General features: G+C 35.1%; 1 protein-coding gene across 2 annotated transcripts in view; it reads left to right on the top strand.

Moving 5' to 3' along the window:
• COL14A1 (collagen type XIV alpha 1 chain) overlaps positions 1-18,350 on the top strand; it is a 254,691-nt gene extending 236,341 nt beyond the window's left edge. The window contains exons 46-48 of one of the 2 annotated variants that reach the window (XM_074266537.1): positions 13,123-13,200; positions 15,457-15,612; positions 17,307-18,350. In XM_074266537.1, the coding sequence (XP_074122638.1) occupies positions 13,123-13,200; positions 15,457-15,612; positions 17,307-17,368 (296 nt within the window). In that variant the 3' untranslated portion in view covers positions 17,369-18,350. Of the gene's footprint in view, positions 1-13,122; positions 13,201-15,456; positions 15,613-16,503 lie in introns of both variants that reach the window. The other variant, XM_074266541.1, reaches the window with a different exon arrangement.
• The last annotated feature ends 1,203 nt before the right edge of the window (positions 18,351-19,553 follow it).

Genomic DNA, 19,553 nt, shown 5'->3' with positions numbered 1-19,553 from the left:
ATTTTTTTTTCTTCCTGCACAGTCACTAACAAGGACTTGGCAATCAATATGTTTTACATTTGTGCAGAGGAAACCAAATTAAGCCAAGTTTGAGACATGAGAAAATGAATACAGATCAAATAATATAATCTTATGGTTCTGATTTTTAGGCAAAAATTGAGTTTTCTGGAAATTTAGATGATATAGGTCATAGATTGTCAGAGTAAGAAAGCACCTTAGAAATTGTTTTACAGATAAGGAACCGGAGACTGGAAGAAGTTTAATGATTTTTCAAAGGTCACACTATCTACTTATTGCTAAACTAGGACTCAATGACTGATTTCCTGAATTCCAATCAATGCTCTATCCCTTTGGCTTCATGTTATCATTAGTAAGATTTAAAAAAAAAAAAATTCCTTTGATGACTTGTGCTTTCATATCACATTCATTTCCAAATATATCCCTCTCATCTTCCTTACCCAAAGGGACTTCCTTTGTAACATCCTTCTTTTTTAAAAAGAGAAAATGGATAATTAGGCAAAAGCAATAAATACATTGCATCTGACAGTATATGTAATAATAATATCCACATTACCTCCTTGCAATAAGGAGAGCAAGGTGAGCAAGGTACATTTTCTCAACTCTTCTGAGCATCTATTTAGTTTCAGTTTTGTTTATTTTCTACTTATATTGTTTTTGTATTTTGCAAACCAATATTGTATATTGGTGTATATTGTTTCCTAATTCTGCTTATTTCATTTTCTGTCCATAAAAGTTTTTTCATATTTCTTTGAATTCTTATATTCATAGTTCCTTATGGTACAGTAATATTCCATTATATATATATATATATATATATATATATATATATATATATCTCAGAACCCTGTCTTCCCAGAATCAGCCAGAGTCAGGATAATCAAAAGTCTTTATTCTTGGTCTTTTGCAGTCCTGGTCAGGGAATTAGATCTAGCGATCTCCACACCTCCTTCCTCTCTCTCCACCACCAGGAGAATGCCTCAATTTCCTCTTCCTACACCACCCACTCATGTCACTTCCCCTTCTTTGTCCACCCCCACCTATGGAGCCAGCACAGAATAGTGCTTCAAACATGTTAATAGAGAATTGTCCAATTGGCAATTAGTCTCACGTGCTCCATTATCCAAGTGCATTTGCTCAGTTCTAGCCCTTTATACACACACACACACACACACACACACACACACACACACACACACATATATATATATATCAACTTGTTTAGCTATTTTCCAATCAATGGGCACATTGGGAAGATTTTTCAATGAAGTGATAATTTCAGAAAAGAGTTCTTTCAGAAAGGAGATATTTCTAACTAGCTGAATCTAATGTTGGTTTTATCCAAGTGAGGAAGAAGAGAGAGACTGTAACAGAAGAGTTAACTCTAATGCTGTGAAAAGAGAGGGAAAAAGAACAACTATAATCAACACATTACAGAACCAAGTGGAAGGAAACTGTAGAGAATTTATTTTCATTTCATTCAAGAAAGAGAAAATATTAACCTTTAGTCTACTGAAAACAACACTCAATCCATGCTCTATCTAAACTCAACTAAGATCCCAGAAGATGAGAGATTTCTGAAACATGGTTTCCTATAAGAAACAAAAAATATGAATCATGTCTCAGTATCAAATCTAGATTGAAATGTAATTTCCCTCCCAAATGCAACATCCAATGCATCAAGCATCACATGACTTTCCTATCACCGATAGAGAAATGTTTAAAATTAATCAAATTAAGATACTCATGGCAGCTGTTGGAATTTGGTTCCTCCCAACCCTCCTTGATCTTTCCATCATCACTAATGCAAGTTGCCTAAATATTTCCAAATGATCTCTATTATTTCAAGATGATAATATTTCCATGCTTTTTATGTCCTCTTATTACAGTCAAACCACATAATGAATGATAAAGCAGGGAAGACTTTTCTTTCCTAGCCTTCAAACTAGCATTTCCTTATGGCATTTGAAATTACTATTCTCTCTTGAAGATACTGTAATAACAGCTTTTCTTTACTTTACATAGCATGTTAAGGTTTATGAAGTGATCCTCACATAAGTCCTTTGAATTAGATTCTGTTATTATCCCTGTTTTACATATGAGAAAATTAAGACTCATCCAGGGTTAGTGATTTGCTCAAGAAATTCATATGTTCATGAATTTTCAAGGAAACTGACTCAGCTTCCTCATTTGTAAAATGAAAGGTCATGTAATCTAGGCTATAGCCAAATAGAAATTTTCTGTGTAGCATTCCTGACAAGCAATTATCCTGTTTTTTCTTGAAGACCATTACCAGTGTTTTCTACTTTTTAATTTTGCATATACTTGTAACTTGCAATCCTTTCTCCACAAATCAGCACATCTTTTGCAATTTGGACTCTTGGAGAGTCATCTAGAGAAGTTGAAGGTAAAATGATTTGCCCAGGGTCACACAGCCAATAAGTTATCAAATGGGGACTTTTATCCCTAATACCCTGACTTTGAGGCAGGTTTTCTATTCATTGGGATTCCCAGTGTTGTTTATGGCTATCATTTTAAAGTTCTCAGACTGTCATTGATCAGCCCATTCAGGCTTATTTAGTGGCCAAGATTTTTCTTTTTAGTGCTCTCTTCTATAAATGGAGTTCATAAAAACATATAGAGAGAGATTTTTAAAGTGTTCTTTAACCTTTTCTAAATTCCCAGAACTTCAATATGGACAAGTAAATGGAAATCTGCACAAAATAGTTTATAATATGATTGCAAATGTTTATATGAATTGTGATCATTTTTTTAAGTGAAAAATTTTAACATGTCCTTAAAAATATTCAAGATTAATCACATGGGAATGCTACTAAACTTTTGTACTTATAGAAATTGCAAATAGAAAAGATGTCCTCACTCCTCTTGTCTAATTTTTTAGGCTGATTTTACTTGGAAATTTCCCTGCCATATAATCATAAGATTTTGAAATTGTCTTTTTCAACCTTCTCATTTTGTAGAAGGAAAAATTAAATTCAGAGAAAGAAAAAATTGACCAAGGTCACACACAGCTAGTAAATACCACAGCCAGTTCCTCCCAATTTCTGGCCAAGCCTCTTTCCATTCTATAATTCTCTCCCTCTAGAGAAATAATTAACTTTTCTGAACCTTTTTCTTTTTTTTTGCCAGTGTGGAGAATAAGAAGCTAATTTCTCTTCCCCCTATTGTATTTTTAAATATTATTTTTTCTTATTTTTCAATATTTACTTTTATAAGATTTTGATTTCTATTTTTTTTCCTCCTTCCTGTTCCCCCCTTCTTCCTTACTCAAGCCAGCAAGCAATATGATATAGGTTATACATATACAATCATATTAAACATATTTCCACATTAGTCTTGTGAAAAAAGAATCAGAACAAAAAAATAAACTACAAAAAAAGCCCCCAAAAAGTGAAAATAATGTTTTAATTGGCATTTAAACTCCATATTTCTTTCTCTGGATATGAATAGCATTTTCCATCCTGAGTCATTTGGAATTGTATTAATCATTATATTCCCGAGAATAGCTAAATTTATCAAAGTTGGTCACACAATTTAAAAATAATTGATATTTAAGTAATATTTTCAGATGAGATAAAACAATAAATATTTATTAAGAGCCTATTGTGTGAAGGTGATAAGATGTAAGAAATGAGGATAAGAAATCCACTAACAGCTATGGGATCCCCTTGGCGGGTTGCACAGGTTTTGCAAAAGAATTTGCATACCCCAATAAATACAGGCATGAGGTTTGTGGCAAAAAAAAAAAAAGGGGGGGGGATTTATTTGTGCTAAGGAAACAGTACACTAAGAAGACAGCTTCTTTAATGGGCAAGGTCCTGTTAGGGTTATTGCAAAGATGGGTTTACACTGAGAAGAAAATATCTTCATCAGTGGGCAAAATCCTGTTAGGACTTCTGCAAAGATAAGTTGACAAACCTTTGGTTATATTTGGTTATTCTTGGCCTGGAGCTGGGAGAAGTTTGAACCATTCAATAGAGCATATTGAGTATGCCTCAGGCCAAGATTTCCAATTGAATGAAATTATTTATCTGGGAGTTGTATGGGTAGGGTGTGCCCCTCCCCCTTAGGGAGTATCTTGAGGAGGAGAAAAAGGGGTCCCCTCCTTGTATCAAAGGAATTGAGGAGTAGAGGCTGGGTAGATAGCCTGATTGTCAGATAGGCTGATTATATTAAGTTTAGAGGATTAACCATTGGGTTGGACAGTACAGCCATGATCCCCCCAAATCCAAACAGTCTAGAATAAGGAAATCAGTTAAATATAATAGTTAAATAGTGATAAACATAACCTACTATGTCTGGGCTCCAAAAAATCACTTTCACAAATCTCTTTTTAGGATGGGAAAAGTCTAGCTAGAGAACAGTTTCTATGCAAAGAAATCTGGTGGTTTTGGGGACTCAAATTCAATATGTCAACAATTTGACACAGAGACAGAACCAGAGCTTCAGATACTAAATCCTGTGGGTTTTTTTCCTACTATACTTTACTATTTCTCTCTATTGTCTACTGTTAAATGGTATGATAGAAAAGAATGCTTGATTTTGAGTCAGAGGACCTGAGGTCAAGCTCTAGTTCCCAGTCTGACTATGAGATAAGTTGCCTAACTTTTCTGAACCTCAGCTTCTTCATCTATAAAATGGGTTGATAGGCAAATGCTCTGGAAACCTGATTAGAATGAGAACTATCCAAGCACAGGAACTGTCTTTTGCTTTCTTTGATTCCCCAGTCCTTGGCACAGAGCCTTCAAATGGAAGACTTTTAATAAATGGATACCCTGCACAAAATAGTTTATGTAATAATATTGCAAATGTGACCATTTATTTTTGATGAATATTTTTAACTTGTCTTTAAAAATAATCAAATTAACCATATGGGAATGCTGTTAAACTTTTGCATTAATATAACCTGAGATAGAAGAGACATATTATCCATCTTGTCCAATTCTCTCTAGTTTTAGGCCAATTTTGTTAGTAAATTTCTCTGCCATATGATTGTAGGATGTAGAGATCATCTTTTCCTATCTTCTCATTTTGGGGGTATAAACCTAACAATGATATCACTGAGTTAAAGGGTAGTAATTTTAATTTGCTAACTTTAGGAGCATAGTTCTGATGAGAACTAAGGAGTACTTAAATGAAATTAGGGTTAATTGAGGTCTAGTGGCAGGTTCGGGGTACAGGAAGTCAAATAGAGCTCCCCTGCAACCCCTTTGGATTTGGCCCAAGGATACAGAGTTAAATGAGGTCTAGTAGCAGCACAAGAGTTCTCTGTAAAGAAATTTATAGACCTGAAAACCTAGATTGATAAAAGAGGTTTGGAAGTAAGGTTAAAAGGAAGAAAGACACCAGAGCCAGGGCTGGCACCGGTGGGCAGAAATCCTTGACATGGCCAACATAAGGATGCCATGTTTGGGACTTCTGCAAAGACTGGACTCCAGTTTAGCCCTTTTTATAATGGGGGGAGGGCTTTGGAGCATCTGAAGGGGCCTGTGGGTGGAGTCCCAGATTGGCTTCCTGCTTGAGCTTCAGCCAGGGTTAGAATTTGAATAGAATTCAATAAGTTTTTAGATAAGGAGGAAACTGTTTGTGCTTGGGATGGGGCAGAGTCCCTGAGGCAGAGTCCAAGGAGAAGAGTTTTGGGGTTTCCTCATCAGTTCCAGATTGCTTTTCATAGCTATATTAATTCACAATTCTACCAGAAGTTCATTGATAAATTGTATACATATATATGAAATATGCTTCAACTACTACTTTTAAACAAATATCTCTAAAACTAATATATCCAGTTCTAGCCTCTTTTTCTTGAGCTGCTGACTAGCATCTCCAGAGGTCTTGATTTGGACTCAGAAGACCATAATTTATTACTGTTTTGACATTGGGAAAGTAATTTACTTCAGTTTATTGTTGTTGTTCAGTCATATTCTACTCTTCATGACCCTATTTGGGTTTTTTGTTTTGTTTTGTTTTTTTGGCAAAGATACTGGGGTGGTTTGCTATTTCATTTTCTAGCTCATTTTACAGATGAAGTAACTGAGGCAAACAGGGTTAACTGACTGCCCAGGAAGAAGAATCTTCCTGATGCCAAGTGCAGCACTCATTTCACTGTACCACCCAACAGTTTTTGTTGAGTAATGAGGTCTTACCTTAATAGCTTGAATCTTGGGGTTTATCACAAATAAATGTAGCCTGTCACTAGGTTATTGTGCTCATTTGTTTTGGTATATACTGTGTACCTAATCTGTTTCACTGATCAACTTCTCTTGCTTAACCAGTACAAATTTGTTTGACCAAATTTTATTACCTTAAGCAAGTTCCCAATCAATTCCAAATTTTTCTCACTTGTAAATCTTCTACTTCCTGTGCTCATAGAGTGGAATATGGGTATGGGTGGTGTTCAGTGATAATCCTAGCTTTGGGGATCTGAATAATGAGGTTAAAATATTCTATTTTAGATTTTGTTGAGAGAGATGAGGAAGAATTACAATTATCTGCTTATATGTTATGTATTTTCTGGTAGAATGTAAGCATCAAGAGGGCAGAGACTGCTTTTCATATCACTTACTATTATCCTTTCATTATCTATCCATTACCAAAAATAGTACCTTGCATGGGCAATGGCGTACTCCACTTTAAATGCTTATAGAATTGTACTGATTTATCTCTAAGGCACTTTCCAACTAGAGGTCCTATGGTCTTTTCAATCATTTTGCAAATCACTTTATAATCCTATTAGAAACAGCAGACAAATGCTCTAATTTAAATATCATCAGTGCTATTTGAATAAGTAAAAGCAGAGATTGAATTTAAAATAATGTATTTTGAATTACAAACTATGGGAACTATTGAGGCAGTTTTTTATGCTAATTTTGAATAATTCATAGCTTTCTCATCAGAATGCTATAAATATTACACAACCAATTGAAGAAAAACAATTATGAAATTTAAAGCTGAACCCAAATCATCTTGTCCTACATTCTCTTTCTCCCAGGAGAATATTGAAGCCTGAGAGATTAGTGAAGTGACTAACCAGGAGTCACATGTATCAGTTTATTTCAAATATAGAATCTAGATCTTTAGACTCTAAATATAAGACTAATAGATAGCTAGATAGATAAAATATTTGACTTGGAATCACGAAGACCTGACTTCAAATCCTTTCCCAGACACTTACTTACTAGGTGACCCTGGCTGTCACTTTACATCTCTGAGTCTCAATTTTCTTATCTATAAAATAGGGTTAATAACATCACTTTCCCCACAGGGTTGTTGTAAGAGTTAAATGAAATAATGCATAAAATACCTTTCAAACTTTAAAGTGCTATATCTAAAAGCCAGCTGTCATTACTATTTATACATTATATCAGTCTCAAAGGAGAAAAATCAATAGGAAAGTTTTAAAGACATCAAAGAATAATTCCATATTCAAAGACTTATTTTAGGCTTCTATTTCATTCATATCCTCCTATAATTTAATGATTTAGCTTTATAGTGGGAACATGCAGATATCAAAGAAGGCCTAGAGATGTGGGTTGGAAATGGGGCAGGGTAGGTGATCATATAATGTTAAGGTGAGGGAATTCTTGTCCAGATATGGTTGTGACTAGATAGACTCTTCTGAGATTCTGTGATAATTAGTCCAAATCCTGCACAATGAACAGATTTCCTTCTCCAACTCTTCTGATGAATCTGGATCAAGCCATGATGAAATATCTACATTGCATTGTCTATAGTATCTTTAAAAATCAATTGACTGTGTAACCATTTAAGAATATATAGGTAGCATTTCTCTAGAAAACAATATATGGGGAACAATTAAAACCTTCTATTGATATCTCATTTTCTGTAGTTAATAAGTTTTACATATTGAGATATAAAACTTTAGAGACTTAGACTAAAAAGCAGAACTTTTCTGGATGACTAGGAAAAGATGATAGACTCCACTAAGGAACAGCATCAGACATACTTAATTTGGAGTAAGCCTGAAAAAAGAGAAGACTCAAGGTTGGGAAGACCATATTTGCAATCTTCAGATTGCCAACAGATTGAAATGCTATCACAACTGAAAAATGGATAAGATTTGTTCTTTTTTTGACCTCAGAAGCCAAACTAGAATAATGGTTGAAAACTGCAAAGAAGTAGATGTAATCCTGATGTCAGGAAAAACTGCCAGTAACGAGAGGCATCCTGCAGTGGAATAGGTTGTCTTGGGAAATAGTGGGTTCTGCCTTTTGGGAAGTCTTCAAGAAGAGGCTAGATAACCATTTGTTGTATGTGTGTATGGAAGTAAGGATTCTTTCTTTGGGTGTGGGTTGGACTAAAAATGAGATCTCTTCTCTTCTGGAATTGTCTGATTTTCTGAGTTTAAACTTTTAGGGTTCTTAGTGCAGTAAAATTTACCACAGGGGATAACTAAGATTCCCTCGAGAGGTCAAGAGCTGTAGCAATAAGCATAGAAATTGTAATAAGCAGCTAGGATCCTAAATTTAGATAAGCTGTCCATTAGGCACAGGAAGGGTAGTAAATATGTTCCTAAAAATCCACACACACACTCCTACTGACAGCAAAAGTGAGGTTGTCAAACGAAGGAGATTAAGTCGTTCTGATCAGGAGTCTGGCTTTTGGATCTGGTGCCAAGTAGAATGTGAAGGCTGATTTGGAAGTAAGCCAGGAAAGCAAACATTACAGTTAATAAGTCAGGAGTTGTAATCTTCAGGTCAGAAAGAGGAAAAGAGGCCCAAGTGTGCCCCGTGATATTGAGAAAACAGGTTAGCACACGAATTCCTCCGTAGGTGCCCTCAGATTCATCCATCACCCTTGTTATAATTACAAGGGAGCATATCTGAGTAGTAGCACCATATCTGAGCAAGAGAGAAGGCAAACAAACAGGAGCCTGAGTCCATTAAGTACTTGGAGCTAATATAAGAAAGAAAATTGGGAACTTGGTTCAGAACTCTAGTTCAGCATTTGTGGCTTTGGGAAAGCTAATCTCTTTTAGCCTCAGTTTCTTATTTATATAATAAAGATAACAATCCCTGTGCTTTTGATGTTGTTATGGTATAGTTGTTATGTTTGCTCATACTTGTTTGTTTGTTGTCTTCTCCATTAATTAGACTATGAGTTCCTTAAAGACAAGGGACTGTCCTTTACCTTTTTTTGTATCCCCAGTGCTTAGCACATTTCCTGGCACACAGTAGGATTACCATCTGGCTCCAACCTACTTTTCCAATCATACCATCCTTTAAAAATTCCATGGTCCACCCCAAAGTGGCCTTCTTGATCTTTCTTATCTATGACATTTCCTGTCTTTGTGCTTTTGCTTAAGCTGTCTGGAATGCACTTATTCCTTCTTCAATTTGCCTTTTAGAATTCCCCATTTCTTTCACAACTCTGTTCAAACATCATCTTTTATGTCAGGTTTTTTCTGATTCTTCCATTTGCTAGTAAATTCTGCCCCCACTCCAAAACTTTGTATATATTCTGTACATTTGTGCATAATTTTATCGATGTGTTGGGAGCTCCTGAGAGGATGTTGTGATTTGTCCAGGGTGACACAGCCAATGTAAGAGATGAGATGTGAACCCAAGTCTTTTTGACTCTGGGGCTGGCTCTAAGGCTATAATAAACAGATGGATATTTATTCAATGTTTAGAGAACCTAGGTGACATAGTGATTAGAGTATTGGACCTGAATTCAAGAAGAACTGAATCCAGTTTCTACTTCTGACCTACTAGCTGTGTGATTCCAGGAAAGTCTTTTAATTCATCTCAGCTTCAGTTTGCTTATCTCTAAAATGGAGATAATAATAGCACTTCCTCACAAAATTGTTGCAGGCATCAAATGAGAGTATATTAACTACTGCTGCTATTTACTAGGCATTGTGCTATGCAATATATAAATACAAAAGCATGCAATAAATACATTCAAAAAAGACAGTCTCTCACCTCAAGGGACATCCATTCTAATGAGAGAAGATGAACTGGAAAGGAATAGCTGTGTAATGTGAATATGGTGGGGAAGTGGTTGGAGGGCCTGGTTCCAGGTGAGAGGAAGGAGAAGGTAAAAGAGAAGACAAGGAAGGTACAGAAAGGGAAAAGAAGAGTTTGGATTGGATTAGATTGTGATGAAGATTTTTTCCTTGGTGTCTTCTCTTTTTCTTTCTCTCCTTAATTTTGCAATCTTATCATGTCATGATCCCTTCCCTTTTAAAAATGACTGAATTTGTCAATTTCCAGAAGAATACGCTAAGCAAAATGATAGAAGTGTAATTTGAATGCCTATGTCTCATATAGTAGAAAAATAATTAGATTTTTGCTCAATAATTGCATGGCCATAGCCAACTCATTTATCCTTTCTGAGCTTTAGTTTCTTAATTCTTTAGAGTTAGGACATTTGTTCTTACTTCACAAGGAAGGAAAACATTCCATATATCTAAAAGCTTCATATAAGCATAATTGTTTTCACAACTAGAGTTGACTCATAATTCAAATTAATAAACATTTTAAAAGCACCTAATGGGAAAGAGACACTGTTGTAGGTGTTGGAAATATAAAGATGAAAAACAACATAGTCTTTAATTTAGGAGAGCTTACATATAGAGGAAGGAATTATAGATATAGACACAGAAAGCTCTAATATAGATTATAAAAAGATTTAGTCCATAGGAAGATATGAGGTAATATAATTTCAAGCAATGTGACAGAGCCAGGAAATAGTGATTGGAAATAGTTTTATTGTTTTTGAACCAAGGTGTCAATAATTCTTTTAAGTGCAGGAGAAAATTACAAATATTATATCTGATAATTCAAATAATTCAATAGACAAGTAATACAAAATAATTCAAATGCAAATAATTCCAAAGGCAATCATTCTGTGCATCATGAAAAAAAGTTATTAGTGCTACTGATCCTTCTAGTTATAATTCTAAAAACGCATATAAGTTATTGTTAGGGACTTTTTCCCTTATGTTTTTGTATCTTCAGCTCATAACTCAATGTTTGGCATATTGTAGGAGCATAATAAATTTCTACTGATTGGTTGAGGATCACTGAACAGTAAATCTGTACACACACACACACACACACACACACACACACACACACACACATACACCCTGCTTTAATAAAGTCCATTACTACATAGAACCCTATGTAACACTGATTTATCTTACACCTAGCTTAATTTTCTATTTGGGTTTATCATTTCAGAAAATCTTACTAATACAGCCTCATCTTGTCTTGGTCCTAAAACTATTCTACAGTCTTTCTACACCCTATTGAATAGTCTGTTCAGCAAGCCAGATGTAATGATTCTAGCAAGCACAATCCCTATGGATTATTTATGTGTATAGTTGATTTGTACCTATGAAAACCTTCTGTTTATTAACAGAGGTCTGTTAAATGGAAAAGAAGCATGAGTTGGTTTGGCTATTTATGGGACTGAATCATCAAAATTAAGCACAGGCTTTTCTGATCGTTCCAATTTTCTAATGGAAATTCAAACTTTTCAGAACTTAGCAAGTTGTTTGTTTATTTTTGTTCTGACATTTATAATTCGTGTCTTTTGCAGATATGTGATAGTTATTTCATAAGGAAATGTCAGATGCAATCATTTATGATTGTGTATTATTTGTAGTGTGCCAACAGTACACACTGCAATGGCTTCTGCATGCACAGACAGGACCTATGCCCCCAAGGTCCTGACCCAACTTAGATAACTTTAGAAACTAGAAAGTAAGAAGATGGAAAAATCAGCAGAGTGGACACTTCATCCTAAGTGGGCCAAATTTTCACTTTAGTATCAAAGTCTATTGACTTTAGGGGACTCTTGGGAGTTAGAGCCTTAACCATGTATTCTACAATCCAGTCCAATTGGCCATCTTAATAGCTAATAATTATAGCTAAAATTTATATAACTCTTACTGTGTGCCAGTTTCTGTGCTAAGTGATTTACAAATATTTTTTCATCTGATTCTCATGATAACTATGAAAGGTAGATGCTATTGTTTAATTGAGGCAAAAAGAGATTAAGTGACTTGCCTAGGATCACATAGCTAGTAAATGTCTGGGGTCAAATTCGAATTCCTGACTCTGGGCCAGGGCTCTGTGCATTGTGATGCAGTCTAATTACTTTCTTGTTCTTGATGCACACTCTTCAATGATCCCACCCCCATCCCCGCCCATCATGAGTTTATACAGGTTGTTCTCTGTCCTTACCGCTATCTCTTAAGACTAATTTTCTTCAAAGCTCAATTCAAGCACCTCATTCTATATGGAACCTTTCCTTATTTCTCCAGGTACTATGTCTCCTCAGAAATCATCTTGCATATGTTTTGTATATATTTAAATGGATACTTATAGCCTTCTCAACAGATTGTAACCTTTTTGGGGTCAAGGGACTTTTTTTCTATATTTTTTTTTCCTATCTTCCGTGCTTAATATGATGTTTAGCACTTAATAAGTGCTTGTTGGCTGATTCATTGATTGAAAACAATGACTTGTTTGTGTGTTTGGTGGTGGTGGGTGTGTGGGTGTGGGGGAGAGAGAATGTATTTTTCTTAAATAATTTTATCGTATCAACTTCCATGGGCTCAATTATCATTTCTATATATATTATCAAGTGTATATATCTAGCACTAACCTCTCTCTTCTTTTGGGCAGCCAGGCAAAGCAATGGATAGAGTGTGGATTCAGGAGTCTTGAGTTCAAATCTTGTTTTAGACACTAGCTGGATGACCCTGGGCAAGTCATTTAACCCTGCTTGCCTCAGTTTTCCCATCCATAAAATGAACTGGAGAAGTAAATGTCATATTACTCCAGTATTTTTTTGCCAAAGAAAACTCCAAATGATGGGGTCACAAAGAGTTGGAATGACTGAAATGACTGAACAACAATATATATATGTATGTGTATAATATGTATATATTTTACATATACATGCACATCCCCCCCTCCCAAACTTTAAATTTGCTCTGAAATTTCTTTGTATCAAACTCTTTCCCTATAACTGCCCTTCTTTAGCTATTGAAAACCTCTGTCAATATTTTGCCTAATCTAAATAGAATTCTAATGGTGCTTGTCTCAACAGGTTTATCAGGTTTCAAGGGAGAAAAAGGAAATCCAGGCATTGGGACTCAAGGACCCAGAGGTCCTCCTGGACCTGCAGGTAATATAACACACCAAACCAATAGCAGGCAAATCTCAAATTCTGGTACTTCTTTGTCAGTGAAGGGGGGGAGAGTTTAAAGGGATGGAGGAGAGGGAGTTACCATGTCTATTTCCATGTTTCATTCCACAATCCTTTATTTCTCATTCAAAAGATTGGGATATTAGAGGGAGAGCTGTGTGTGTGACTGTAATCAGAGAAGCTCCCAGCATTTATCCTCATTTAGCCAAAAATAACGCCTAAAGGTTGTACAATGTGCCAGGATGGTGGTTGTGATTTTACATATCTAAAGAAGAATTTATAGCTTTCTATATATTCTTGTCTTCTGATGTTAAAACATACTCTTCAGATTACAAATTGACAATGCTATGTCTTTAGTCTGATTAGATTAAAATCATTATAGAGTTCTGGTTTTGGCCCTCATAACAGCTTTTTTTTTTTTTTTTTTTTTTTTAACTCTCTAGAAGGAATGAACTTCATAGCACATTTTGGAGTAAATAGATTTCCCTACTATTCAACTTCTTTAAAGATTTCATGGCTAATTGAAGATCTCTTGAGCCAAAAGAAAATTGCACCAATTAATCTATTTATTAAGTTTTTATTAAGTGATTAGTTATTTCATTTTTGTATTGATATAAGTACAATAAATGAAATAACATTTATTTTCAACTTGAAGACCTTTCAAACATGTAGATCCAGCCTGATGGGCCACTAAGCAACAAAAATCTTAAGTTTTTCCAAATTATTACTGAGCCCACTACTTAGAGACAGCTAGTGGCGCAGTAAGTAAATACTGGGCTTTAGTCAGGAAGAACTGAATTCAAATATGATCTCAGGTATTCACTAGCCATGTGATCCTGGGCAACTCACTTAACTGGTTTACCTTAGTTTTCTCAACTGTAAAATGGGAAAAACACTAGCACCCACCTTACAAAGTTGTTAAAAACCAAAGGAGATATTTGTAATATGTTTAGAACAGTACCTAGTAAATACAAGGCACTATATTGATGCTTATTCCCATTCTCCCCTTATGTAAGTCATATAGTGTAAGCAGCATTATTAGCCTATAGAGAAATAATTGATATGTCAAGAGCACCAGAGAGAGAGATAGAATCTCCACATTTCAGTCCAAGTTTGATCACAAAATAGCAGTGTGGCTTTAGATAATTCCTTTTCCCTTACTGGGCCTCAAAGTAGACATCTATAAAGTGGGAGAGAATAATTAGATGATTTCAAAAATCCCTTTCAGATTTAGCATACAGTAACCCTAATTGGCCTTGCTATAGAATTGTAAAAATCAAATGAGGTAATATAAGTAAATGCTTACTTTTTAAGTATAAAGTGTATATGAATAGATTATTGTTAATAATTCTACAGAAAACATATAAGGATATTAATATGGGTCAAAGTTTAATTTTATTATTATTATTTTTTGCTGAGGCGATTGGGGTTAAGTGACTAGGAAGTGTTAAGTCTCTGAGGTCACATTTGAACTCAGGTGCTCCTGATTTCAGGGCTGGTGCTCTATCCATTGTGACATCTAACTGCCCTAAAGTTTAATTTTTAGGTTCCTGTGTTCAAATCTGCCTTCAAACACTTCTAGCTATGTGATCCTGGGATAGTCATTTAACTCTTTCTGCTTCAATTTCCTCTTGTGTAAAATGAGCTGGAGAAAGAAATGGCAAATTATTCCAATATTTTGCCAAGAAAATCTCAAGTGAGGTCACAAAAAAATCAGACATGATCAAAATACCTGAACAATAACAACAATAATATTTTCTTTTAAGTAGTCCCCTAAATTTTTTTTTATTGGCTGAGTGAGGATACAAATATTATTATTTAATATGAGTGATGTTTCCTAAAGTATTTGGTTAAAATGTGGGGATGTTTGTGTGTTTACCTGGGATTCTTATAAATGAATATTTGAAAAGAACTTTTTATTTTATGGAAAATGCTATAAATCAAAATGTAATCTTTTCACTAAGATGATATTAGAAGATATTAGTTAAGAATGAGTTTTACTTTTTGCTATTCTGAAATGATTTAGACATTTGCCTAAAAGAGGAAGGAGAATCCCATTTCATTTTCTATTAGCAAGATATAGTTTGGGAAGGAGTAGATGTGAAGAAAAGAACATTTCGGTATAGTAAAGATATACCTGAAGAGCAAATTTGTTTATTTTCACTAGCAGCTTTAGTTTATTTTCCTAAACAATAGCAATAGTAACAGTCAAGTTGTACCTTTGTGCTCTTATAGGACCTGCAGGTGAAGGTCGAACTGGTAGCCCTGGGCCACAAGGTTCACCTGGTCCTAGAGGTCCACCTGGTCACTTAGGTGTACCTGGGCCACAGGGGCCTTCAGGTCAACCTGGCTACTGTGACCCTTCTTCCTGTTCCAGTTATGGTGTTGGAGGTGAGTATAGTCCATAGTAGTGATGGGAATGGGCTTGGGTGTTATGGGGAAGGGAGAGAAAAGACACTGAACAATGGGACAGTTTAATTCAAGTTCAACAAAGGCCAGAATCAGCTGGGGAGATCTACTATAAAGTAGATATACTGAGAAAATATGTATGTAGCTCCTTAAAAAAAATTTTTTTTTTCAAATGTAGAAGATTGAAAACAGCAGATTCCAGGTTTTCTTTCCCTCCCTCTTCCTAGTCACAGAATATTGAGGGAAGTAATTGGAGGCACTGACTTTCTAGTTGATAGAAATAATTGGTAAAAGTCTTATAACTTCATTCTTAATTGCTGCTCTGATATGGTCAAAGTCTCTCAGTAAGAATGTTCATTTTGGAGGAGAACCTTTTACCTGTTATCAGCATAATGAACAGAGTTCCCTAGTTTTACGCATGGGATTTATCTACTACTGCTATTCCCACTTTTACTGCAACTACCACTATTACATAGGTATATATATATATGTATTAGGAGAATAAGAATAATTTTAGTAAGGAGCAAACTTATTAATATAATAACCTCTCCTCATTACTAACTACTAAAGTCAGATCCTGATAAGTAATTCTTTTCCTTAAACACTGCCATCAAATGCATGTTGTTAAAGGCTATGCTATGCAGATAAATGCTTTCAGGCATCAATTCACAAATGAAATTTATAGAAGGACCTTCTCTGATAGAGTTGAAGGGAGAAACAAGAGAAAGTGCTTGCTGGACTTGATTATAATGTATCTACAACCTTGGTAACCATATGTCCAGAATGAAGCTTGTCTGATATCTTTTTCTTTGTTGTTCATCTCTTCCTACCCTTGTTTCCTCAACACCTCGGACTGGAATTCCGTCTTTAAAGACGTGATCCCTTACAATGATTACCAGCACTGAAGCCAAAGCCTTGCATTCTGGTTGCATTTTTCCCTTGCAATTGGCCATGGATATAGAACTGCCATATTGACCACCACCACCAAAGCTTGATCCAGTAGCTTGTACACAATCATTGTTCTCACATTGCTAAACAAGATTTTCTATCACATTTGCCTTCTATGCCTTCCATGCTTTTGTGGTCTTCATGTCATAAGCAACATAATGAGAAAAATTGGAATGATAAAGACAAAATTGCATCACAGAAACTAGCTAGCATGATTCCAAAATGAAAATAGGCATGTGAGCCTGCCCAGTGTACAGCCTCCCCTTCCCACCATCCACATCCCATCAGGTTAGTGAGTGAAATCTGCTATACTACTCATCACTTGCTTGAAGTATGCAGATCTGGTGCATTCCTCTTCTTTCCTGGTGATGTTATTCTCATAACACTGAGCTATCCAGTAATGATTTGGGTCTCTTCTTACTCCTTTACCACTTTCCCACTCTCCTGCCTATTTGCTTTCATAATCCTGCTAAATGTTTTCAATGTTCCAATGTACTGTTTCAACAGTTGGCTGTGATGTCAATCTTTTGCTTTTTCCTCTTTTGCTAACCATTTGCATCCTCTTGGTGGTGGTGGTGGGTAAAGGTGGACAAAGTAATCCAAATGGTCAAGACATCCCTTGAATTCAATTACCACTTGACTCATATTCAATTCATGGTCTTGAGAACCTATGATAATAAAGGGGACTTTATCCTGGCTAGTCTCATACCCCCAGTCTTCCTATCCAGCACCTGACCCTGATCAGCCGGAGTTCACACCTGTTCGAGAGGATTTGGAAGACCTGATCTGATGGCCCCAGGAACCAATTATTCCAAAAGGAACTGGAAAAACTCATTAAATTAAAATTGCTACTAAAGGGAATGTTGGTATATGAATTGTATGGTTCATTTGTAAAGCTTTTTTTTCAGTAAATAGTTTAATTTGCCCTTTTAAAAAATATTTGCAGAGTGATATATTGTTATGATTATCATTGTCTAATAATAATGAAAACCAAAAAAGATATTCCTCTTACTCAAGGGAGTAAGAGCAAAACAACTTAAAACACACACACACACACACACACACACACACACACACACACACACACACACACACACACAAAACCCCAACAACTCCAAATCCCTGTACATTGGTTATTGTCTTTAAAGAATGGTGCTTTCTTTTACTATTTTAAATGTATGCCGGATTATTAATGCTTTCTGATAAAGATCCTCAGTGAAGAATGCAAAATCCATTTCCAACATTGAAAGCTGCTCCCTGCTCTCATAGACAATCTGAAACCCCAGAATTGTATAGTTTCAACTGTATTAAGGCAAAATGGGCCCCCAGGAGAAATGTGGTAAAAGGGCATTCCAAGTTTACCTCAGGGACCCAATAGATAAACTCACTGACTATTGGAAAGGCTTCCTCTTCAGAGGGAAAGCTATCAGGAAAATCCCATTTTTCATTATGGGTCAATCCAACCTTAATTACCCCTGATATATTTTGCCAGATTCTCAAAACCAAGGATCTGATTAATATCTTCTTTTTATTTTTTTTGGTCAATGATTTAGCAAACAATTTTTTTTCATGTTTTGAGAAACTAATTGTTATTCTAAGAGTGACCCTCCTACAAAGAGAGATCTATATTTAATGAAAGAATTCTTTAATTTTTGGTTGCTGGGATTTTTTCATTTCATCTACATGGATTGGTGTGAACATGCAGATAATTTATTGTTTACCTATTTCCATTATGTTTTGTAAGCAAATAAAAGCTGTAAACTATGTTTGAATGAACTTGTCTCTGTTTATTATTATTTAAACTTTTTACAAGCCATAAAGAAAACAGAATCATCTTGTCCTTCTCATAATTTTTCTTTGTCCCCTTTCTTTACTTCCATAGTTTCTCACATTTTTAGATTCCTTTTTGGCCTGAAGCTGTGATTTAATTGGTATAGGGAACTCTCATTAAGGGAATTTCCTTTATCCATGTATATTGGCAACTGCACTGCAATTTACTTTCACAAATCTCCTCGTTTATTGGGAAGTTAAGAGATCTTCCTTAGGCCTACCTAGCTAGTATTCCTCAAAGACAGGACTTGAATCCAGGTCATCTTGATTCTAAGACCTGCTCTTTAACCACTTTGCTTATATCTTGAATTAATTGCTCTTACTTTTTCAGTGGAAGAAAATATCATAGAATCAAATGACTTCCAAAATCCTTTGAATCTTCTTTATTTGATCATATTTATTATGTTTTTACTACCCATTCAATTTATCATATGTGAGCACTGGTTAATAAACAGTGTTTTGTTAATAAACAAAAGTAGAATGAGATTAGTTAATCTGATCAATACATAGTCCTCATCTGGCGGTGAAAGAGACTTGTCCCTCTAAATCATTTATTACATATGGGCTTTTTTTTTTTTAGACCTTATTTCACTTTTTTGTGGAACTGGAATAACATCTTTTATTCTGAATAAGAAAACACTGGGTTTCTATACCTCCTCCTTATGCAAAGTGACAATTCAATAGTTTAGGTTTGTTGAGGAGACTATAAAACCACCTAAATAAAATAACTACATCAATGTTTAGAAGACTGGACTAGTTAATATGGTAACAAGACAACTTACTGAGCAATATTTCTCACCTACCTGTTCAACATTCTCTTATTCCAATGTAAATGAGAGTGATGGTCAATAATTGTTTAGAGGCCTGCCTTTCTGCTTCTTTAGAAAAAAAATATGGGAAAAATAGGAAAAGAGAAAAGGAGCCAAATAGGTAGGAAATGCTGTTGGTGACTTGAAGAGGATTTGACTAATAATCAAATCCATCAGAAGTTTAATTTGGAAAGAACTTAAGGAAAATTTGAAAGCAAACAACCCCCATGTCTAAATACTGGTCTAGATTTTACTATTGAATTCTGAAAGTAATGATGATCAAGGACAATTAGGGGATATATATGGTTTAGGGAATATTAAGCCAAATACAATAAA

Source organism: Sminthopsis crassicaudata, chromosome 1 (genome assembly GCF_048593235.1).
Source record: "Sminthopsis crassicaudata isolate SCR6 chromosome 1, ASM4859323v1, whole genome shotgun sequence".
Classification (NCBI taxonomy): Eukaryota; Metazoa; Chordata; class Mammalia; order Dasyuromorphia; family Dasyuridae; genus Sminthopsis; species Sminthopsis crassicaudata.
The sequence above is the reverse complement of the archived record's forward strand: the minus strand, read 5'-3'. Positions and strand labels throughout refer to the sequence as shown.